Source organism: Gymnoscopelus braueri (genome assembly GCF_963280865.1).
Source record: "Gymnoscopelus braueri genome assembly, chromosome: 16".
In the NCBI taxonomy this organism is placed as follows: domain Eukaryota; kingdom Metazoa; phylum Chordata; class Actinopteri; order Myctophiformes; family Myctophidae; genus Gymnoscopelus; species Gymnoscopelus braueri.
Genome location: NC_137616.1, coordinates 10,714,418 through 10,723,740, shown reverse-complemented (window position 1 = coordinate 10,723,740; position 9,323 = coordinate 10,714,418). Strand labels below are relative to the sequence as shown.

The following is a 9,323-nucleotide window of genomic DNA, read 5'->3' as shown; positions in this document are numbered from 1 at the left end:
AAGGGGCAAGGGGCCCAAAATGAGTGCAGGACTGAACATATCAAAACTTCATTTGGGAAGCACAAATGTATGGGGCACACAATTGGCAGGTGGTGTGATTAATTACCCCGCACCAATCACAACGCACCTGTCAATTGTGTGCCCTCTACATCTGTGCTTCCGGTCCGGCCCCGTTGCTGACAGAGAATGTCGTCCGTGTGAATCTCGTGGAAAAGTGGAGATATTTTACTAAACACACATTTCCTGCCAGAACTTTCAAATGGATATGAAACTAGAGGACAATATCTGACTCCAAGTCTTAGGAATTAATAATTGGGTGAGTACACACGCAGCGCAGAGAAGATTTATGCCGCGGAGATCAGTCTGCTAACTGTGCGGGGATAGGACCGATCTATGGCTGTGTATTTGGAATATATGAAATGTATGTAAGATCACAGCCATTCTAGGGCTACAAAATATATACTGCAACATGGCATCAGGTTGACACATATTAGGTGTCAACTCTTAAAGTGTAGGTTGTAATAATTTATTCCAGACACAACATCACCTTGTGAGCGGAGTCAGCTAACTTCTGGGCTTTGTGCATCAACTCAACTGTCTTAACCTCAGCAGTCTTCATTTTCTCGCCAGCCTTTTGGGCCTTTTGGACTACACTACCCAGAGTGCCCCCTGGGAGGCGCTGCCCAGCCTGACCTGTATGTTAACACAGAAAGAGAGAGGAGGCTTTAGTAAAGAGTACATTTTCAGCAGAGCTGACAATAATGTTACACAATTGTGAGTAAAATGATAGTCTGAATTAGTTTGCTGTATCAGTCTCCATTTTTATATGCACACTGTATTATGTCAACTTTGACCTGAACCCTTAAATGATTCAGTATTGTTCATATATGCTATAATTTATGAAAACTATTGTTGTGAAAACTAAAACTGATACAAACTGCACAGCCCAAGCACATGATATAAAACATTGTTATCAGGCATATGTCTGTGCCACATGTTGAATAATTATTTGCAGTATTTACGGCATAAATTGTCCTTTATTTGCATCAGGTGCCACCCGAACTAGGGGGAAAGTTAATTAAACTAATGGGTTTAATTGATTATTAACAAATATGCGGTGGTTGTATTTGCTCTCCCTGCTCTCCTATTGACAAATTTAAATCTTATGGTCTTGTAGGACCACTACTGGTTGACAAGTGGTACTGCCTAAAGGTCAAAATTCTATATCTGTATTGAATGTAGCCTGTAGCCTGTCACTGTGTCCCAATTTTTTGAGTACCTGTTATATTTATGAATAAAAGTATTGGTCTTGGGATACTTTAAATGTATATTTGTATATTTGGATTCTGGGATGGGTGCACACTGTTTATTTAAAAGTTTACTTAATGCAAAGCCAGCCAATTGTTGAGTTGACTGTTGTGACCTCACTTACCCTATTGGGGTGAGCCTATCAGTGCGTAGATGTGTCCTATAAAAACATTTGTGTGTATGCCCATTCCCTTGTATATGTCCTGATGAAGGTCTGAACAGGCCGAAACGCAATAAATACAAAGCAGAGCTTTTTTCAGCATTACCAGACTATTCTTTTTTTATGATACTTTTGTTTGTCTTGCACCTGGGCCACGGATGTGCGTGCACTACCTTTTTCACACAATTCAATATCTCCCCTCAGCAAGTAGGCGTGTTCTATTAATTCAGTGGTAAAAAATGTCAGCACTTGCACAGGGGACCAGGTTCAGATCCCTGGTAGGATATGAATGTAACAGTGCAGCTCTAAGTTGTTAAGACTAATCAATTTATTTGATTATAAAAATAATATCAATTGATTGATCGATATAACACACTACTCAATTATTTGATGAATTGAAAAAGTAATCGATTTGCTAAGTAAATAATAATATAATAATTGTTGCAGCCGTAACCCTAGCCCTGCATCCTTTCACCATGTAAATCCCATTCCTCCGGTCAGCTGAGGCTAAGGGAAGAGCAGTGGTGTAAAGTAACTAAGTACATTTACTCAAGTACTGTACTCAAGTACAATTTTGAGGTACTTTTACTTTACTGGAGTATTTCCAATTTTCTGTACTTTTACCTCTACTCCACTACATCTCAGAGGCAAATAGTGTACTTTTACTCCACAACAATTATTTGAAAACTTTAGTTCGTTACTGTGTATATTTAGATTATTATTACAAAACATACATTAACCACTTCGGCTATTTTCAAATGGCCGGAATGTATACAGAGCTGATCTACAAGCTCACAACGTGTTGCAAAGCGACGCATTGTGAGCTTGTAGATCTGCTATTTTCAAAGGATTTGTATACACTTTATACATTTGAAAACTTTATGAAATGGGACCTTCTGCATTATGAGTAGGCCTACTTTTACTTTTGGTTCTTTAATTATATTAATGTACCAAAAGTGTATTTCTACAACAGGGTATTGATACTTTTACTTAAGTAAACATTTTGAGTACTTCTTCCATCACTGCCCTAACCCTAACCCTTCACCATGGAATCCCATTCCTCCGGTTCGGCTGAGGCTAACGGCAGAGCGACGTGCCTCAGCTGCTGTTGATTTGTGACTCTCTGCCCCACAGCGGCCTGGCACCTCTCCCACCCATTACAATATCAGCCCCCTTGTCAGGGGGTTCAATGGTGCGCTGCTCTCCTCCTCAGTGTCACTGCCCTGGGCTTCCTAAAAGGCTGGCCATTGTGCCCTGCTAAACACAAAGTGCCCTCTCATTTGGGCAGTCACATCATAGAGGAGCCATTCTCTTGTTGAGGCAGCGAGGTGAAGCCCAGAGCAGAGGACAATGGACAGAAAAACAGTTAAGTGGAAGGGAGGAAAAGGCTAGGGCAGACTGAAGCATCATGTCACAAAAAGGATGGATGCTGGCAGTGATCTAAAGGTTTAGGCTTACTGATACCCACGTGACAGAAGTGCACTGAAATGCATGGCCATTACAATTGTACAAAGCAATTAAACAACCACAGCGACAGTATCTTAAGGCAACAGTTACACATTTGCGTCCACTTCCCATGTTATGTTGCGGGGCTGTGGGCAGTGTCGTCATGATTGCCAGTTTTCCGGTTTGTAGTTCATTTGACTTGGAGTGACGTTGGGAGTGTTAGCTCACTGAAAGAAAACTACAAGTGAAATGGCTGCCAAGTGGAGTCAACGCACAGCGCTTCTGTCCCATTGGTTGGCTCCAGATCAAGGTTCACCAATGTTAAACTCCCATGCTTCACACGTGTCTGACTTGACACGAGTCAACGCTGTCAACTCCACACTCCACACTCCACACTTTTTCTAATATGGAAGTGAACGGGGAAGCTGTCCCTATTCTGGTGTGAACCTTCTGTCAAAATTGCAGATTCACAAGCTCACTCTGAGCTTGTTGATCTGCTATTTTCAGTGAATTTGGTGTAGAGGGAAAAAAAGAGTAGACGTACTATAGCGCCCTGAGGGACCCCGGTCAACTAAGTATAGGGCATAGCAGTGCCCATTATTTTTTCCCATAGAGATTTCAAAAAATATTGATATGAATTATTTTAAGCCTGGAACGAAGCTATCCAGGCTCCTGGTGAATGCCCGGAAATCTCTATGGGAAAAATGTATGGGTTTTCTATCTTCTAGTGACCTTTAGGTCACTGCCAGCATCCATCCTTTTAGTGACATGATGCTTCAGTCTGCCCTACTGTAGGCCTGTGACACCGGCACACAACGAAGTATAAATCAAGCCTAAGATTAAGATACTTAACCCATTAAGACCTGAGGCCGATTCTAATGTCTTCTAAATCCTAACAGTTTTCTGGAAAAACCTATGATGCTATATCAGTCAAGGACCCCCAAAATGATATGTATTTGGCTGCGGACCCCCCCATCTGAAAATATTTTGTTCCAGGGTCCCCAAGAAGCAAAGATTTGAGTTAAAAATGTCCGCTTTAAAAGAATATTCAAAGATTTGCACAAATTGTCACGATTTAAAAAAAAATAGCAGATCTACAAGCTTGTAGCATGACGCGCTATGAGCTTGTATGTCTGCTATTTTTAAATAACCTTACCAAAGTATGAAATAGTGATTTTTAGCTCAAATCTAAAATGACACAGATGCTTTAATGGGTTAAGACAAGAGATAGACTTGGGACTTGGGATTGCTTGTTTAAAAAAAAAAATAATCCCAATAGCATCGAAAAATAATCTCCACCATCCATCAGCAACGATCATGAAGATGCCCTTGATTAAATGCATCTACAGTACATGAATCTCCCCAAGTTTCTGATGGATGATGATAGATAAATAAAATACATAATTATTATCTCCACCCTGTAGCCTGCCGGGCTCCTCCTGGGTGCCAGCTGGGACAAGAACCATAAACTCTTCATAGATTAATAATCCCGTTCACTCCAGGATTCTAAACTTGATATTTTTTTTTATTTGAAGACCTTCATTCTGTTTTCTAAACTTTAAAGACTCTAGTCTAGACCCTCTCTCCGCATACACACTCGCGCACACAGTAGCTCATCTGAAGGGATTTAAAAGTCCTAAAAAAGAAATCGGATACAAAAGTTAACTTTGAGTGATCTTACCTCTAGCAGGTGAACGACCTCTGGGCCTAACCATCATCTTCTTCAAGCGGTCGAAGAAGGCCTTGCAGCGATAGATGACCAGGTTCATGCCACAGGCCTCTAGTAGAAGAATCACGACAAAGAGACAAATATCGCATCAAGCCAGCAGGATCATCAGCTGTCCCTCTCTGGCCTGTTGCTAAAATCAATGGCAAGATCGTTAGGTGAGATGTCTGTGGGCCAAGTCTAAGTGTAAGTAGAGGCGAGATGAGAAAACATGGAGATAAAACACTCCTGTACGTAGTTCAAATACAGCCCATGACTTGTGTTGCGTTTTCACTTCCCCTATCTGCTGTCCGCTTTTTCGGTATGGTGTCAACTTACAGAGACTTAAACGTTTGCTTCAGATAGGTAATTGAACACACAAAATGTCCTTGTGGGCTTTTTCAATTTCTTTGGTCAAGTTTACATTATTGTTGTGTTTTTTTTTTTTCTTTTAATTTTTATCCCACAATTTTTGTAACCCATTTTTTTCACCCGGTGCCAATTTCCTAAGTGATCCTGGGCACTACACCAGCCCTACACCAGTATTACACCTGTCACCCCACAGTAGGGAGGCCAGGGCCGAGCTCATGCTTCCTTCAGGCATGAGAGCCAACTGACCTTCTTGTCACCTGACAGGGGGGAGTTTCCCTGGTTGGACGTAGCGCGTGGAAGGAACACGTTATTCCAACCAGTTCCCTTCCCCTCCATCAGGCGCCCCGGCTGTCATGGGGGAGGCGGTATAGTGACCAGGATTACTACATGTTTTTGTGAGGGTATTAACTACCCTAGGAGACACGGGGAGAACATGCAAACTCCACACAGAGTAGGCCCTTTCGCCAACCCCACCTAGGGTATGGGCGCTGATGACGCGGAGGAGAAGACACGCCCCCAGTGCCCACAGCGTCCCCGGCGGGAATCGAACCCAGGACCTTCTAGCTGTGAGGCGACAGCGCTACCGACTGCGCCACCGTGCCCCTTAATTATTATTGTTGTGTTTTAATGCATTATGAGCGCGGATTATTTGAAAAGGCCATTTGAACATTTCAGTTTAATTTAATATTTAATATAGGCCCCACGCCTTGGGGTGTTTTTTGTCACAGTATATTTGCACATACGTGAAATTTGTCCTCTGCATTTACCCATCCTATAAGTAAGTAAATTTTATTTAAAATAAATAAAATTTATAACAAGCAGTGAGCAGCCATTGTGCAGCGCTCGGGGAGCAATTAGGAGTTAAGAGGGTCTTGCTCAGGGACACACATCGACACATTGCTGGCCTGGCCTGGAATCGCATAGATATAGAAACCTAGATACCTCATTGGCCTCTGCAGTTCATTGGAGCGACCTGTATCGCGGGCGCCATTTTAGAGAAGGCAAGATGCCACTCAAAGTGACTACTGGCCAATCACAGCGCTTTGACTACTGGTCAATCACAGCGCGTCTAACTGACTAGTTGCTGCACGGCTGCCTCTTAAAGGGTTATGGGCTGGGTTACGAAAAGACCCGCCGCCACCTGCCTCTGATTGGCCTACCGAACGTCCCCTTCTGTGACGCACGCGGAAGCTTCCTGCTTGCCCTGCGGAAGCTGGTGTGCGCCCGAGATACAGACGCCTCAGAGCCGGAGGAGGCGTCTACCTTTATATGTCTATGTGGAATCGTACCTGGGACAACCAGGGCCTCTGGCTCCCCAGCCAGGCTCACTAACCACTCATCTATAGTCCCTGGAGAAAAGCAAAATGTCTTGACTGCATTAGCCGTCTAGCCAACTTTGAGTCAATTATTCAGGTATAAGTTTGGTAACATTTTAAATGACTTGAGAACATTTGAAAAATCTAAAAAACAAAGCCTTTAATGGAAGCATGGTCCATGAACAATCTATGTCCGAGGCAATTATTTTTTGTTGACAATGACAGGTATTCCCTTATCTTTACAAAAATCACCAGACAGTACCTGCTGTGAGTTTGGACTGACAGTTAACAAACTCGGTCTGTCTGGGGGGGGAGTAGCTCTTCCGTCTTGCCTGCAGGGTCTGTGATCTGGGCTTCTTTGGTGATGTCGGCTCTTTACTTGGGCCACCTTTGGCTAGCTGCTCATCGAGGCTAGGACTCCTTCTAGCCCTCTTGTCTGGCACCTTGGTGCCCAGACTGCCCTCCCAGTAAGTCTGACAGGCATGGTACAGGATCTGGACAAAGATACATTTCTCAGCAGATGAGCACGCCACCCACTCGTCTGAGGCATTGTCAAAGATCAGGTCGAACTCTGCGGAATCCTGGAAGACAAGACAGAAGAGGCTGGGTCAATACCATGGTCGGAGGAAGCGAAGCGGGGGGTTAAGATATAAGATATGTTCCCCTTACTAACCACAAAAAGGCATTTTTTAAAAACTCATTATGTGTTTACGTTTTAGCTGATGCTCATGTGAGTATCAGGTACAACAGTAGAACAAGCTTAAGTGTGCTGACATAGAAGCAACCGATAGTAAACAATACAAAGTCGCCAACCACCCGGACAGTGGATGTAATAGATACTCTGGTGTCCATTCAAACAAGTCAGATATTGACAACATAGACAGTGGAGTACTCTGTAAAGAAATAAGAGCCATTCTGTAATAAAATAAAAAAAACACTATTAAATTAAATGAGACCCAGTAGACATTTCCTTCCCAGTCGAAAGAGTGTTCCTGACCTTGTTGGGGTTGACGCCATTGACCTGTTTGAGCTGGTCCACCTTCCACTGGGACCTCCTGGTGAAGGAGGTGGAGCCACCAAACCGCTTGACCTTTGTGATGAGGAGCTGAGGAGGTGTCTTATTGGTCACTGGGGAGACGAGGATATATACACAAGGTCAGACCTCACCAAGTTTGGGATCAAGGTTTCAATCGATGCAGGGTCCCTTGGTATTAAGGGAAAAAAGCAGCAAGAGTAAAATTCCTGGAATGTTAACACATTCAACATCCTGGGAGGGTGGACGGAGTGCCTATTTTTCAGCGAGGCAAGTTTACAGTTTGAAATGTGTGCACATGGGAGCATGTGTGCACATGGGAGCTGTCAAATACATCTCCTAATGTTAGTGATGATTAGTACCAAAGATGTCTTTACTGGTGTGGAGTGGACTCAGGCTATCAAGAAGAATATTATAACCACAAAATACCTAGTAGAAAATCTTTTGTGTTTTTGTGTTTTGTCTTTCTCTTTCTCCCTCTCTCTGTCTCACTTTCTCTTTGTCCCTGTTGGGACAATGTCGGGTCTCTCTTCTCTAAAAGTGTCTTGACACAGGTTGTTGTGATTTGGCACTAAAATAAAATTGAAAATTCAATCTGAAATTAACTCAGGAATTTACAGTATATTCGACTGGGTGACACCAACCGCCTTCCCAACTCCCACCCAACTCCCAGACGCCCCTCCACGCACTCATCTATGCCTAATAGGTTCCACAGTATGAGATCGGTAGGCTACAATACTTTAGGTTCAATGACAGCGTCAGAGTCGACTAGTCCTGTAGCTCTTCCCAAACCACACTGCCTCCCCTGTGTTCTGCCCAAACAAGGCCTCCTGTGATGGATCACTTAACAATGCTTCTGTTCACAACAACAGCAACACACTGCATTCTGCCTACAGAGAGTGACAGGACTGAATTACCAAATTAACATTTCTAAAATGGCAAAACGACCTAAAAAAAGAATGATACAGCAGCAGACATGGAATTTGAACTGTGGCGTTCCTGGTCGAATCCACTGGTTTGAAAGCACTGAAGCCCCGTTTCAAAAGTAGCTAAAATAGCCGATCTACAAGCTCACGACGCACCACGATCGTGATGCGTGAGCTCGCAATATGATTGTGAGCTTGTAGATCAGCTATTTTCGCTGCCGGGTGGTAGCTACTGGGCATGCATAATATGCACAAGTGAGTGTGTACTGTGTAGGTATGTGTGGGAATCACGCTCTGCAAATCTTCCTTGAATGGACATTATATGAACGGGTTAAAAAGTGTTACCTGAAAGACATAAGAATGTTGCATATTCCCCTTTGCCACCGGCAGTGGGCATGAAGGACATTCTCTTCTTCTTTCTCCTCCGCACCTCCACTGCAACCAGCATGCGCTCATCACGAGGGATGAAGACCTCTTTGTTGATGGCAGACTGAATGTTCATTGTTGTCTAAAAGACCTAAACAGGTGAACGATGAACAGGAGAACTGACTAGGAGTCATTCTGAATTGCTGATACACTGCATTATGTCCATTTAGGTTACCATGGTGAACTGAAATAGAACTAGGATTTACATAATCTATGTAAACACTTAAAGTATAATAATAATAATCATCATCATCTGTATCTTTATTTATATAGCACTTTTCAAAACCAAGTTACAGCTTCGTAATCTAATAAAAGATCACAGCAATCCATGGCACAAAAAAAGGCATAAATGAAACCTACCTACAGTCAAAATAAAAAAGAAATCTGTAACTATAATATTCATCTTAGTTTATTTTTCACCACTTTTCTCTTGCAAGAGTCAATTTACTCTCAGGGGCTAAAGTTAATCAGATCTAAATTATTATTATTCCCTGGCAATAACTAGGCTGTGTGTTCAAATTAAAAAACATTGTCTATCAGATTTCCTAATGCCCACTCTTCCTGTATTCATCAGTGGTGGAAAAAGTACATATTTTTTTACTTAAGTAAAAGTATCAATACTGCTATATAG

At 42.7% G+C, this 9,323-nt stretch overlaps 1 protein-coding gene across 1 annotated transcript; it reads right to left on the bottom strand.

The window, feature by feature from the left end:
- Nucleotides 1-526: 526 nt before the first annotated feature.
- On the bottom strand, nucleotides 527-8,768 carry stxbp6l (syntaxin binding protein 6 (amisyn), like; the record flags this gene model as incomplete). The annotated part of the gene is made up of 5 exons (XM_080452661.1): nucleotides 527-693; nucleotides 4,596-4,694; nucleotides 6,570-6,888; nucleotides 7,305-7,435; nucleotides 8,612-8,768. The coding sequence occupies 5 exons, from the start codon at nucleotides 8,766-8,768 to the stop codon at nucleotides 527-529; spliced, it is 873 nt and encodes a 290-aa protein (XP_080308787.1).
- Nucleotides 8,769-9,323: the final 555 nt, after the last annotated feature.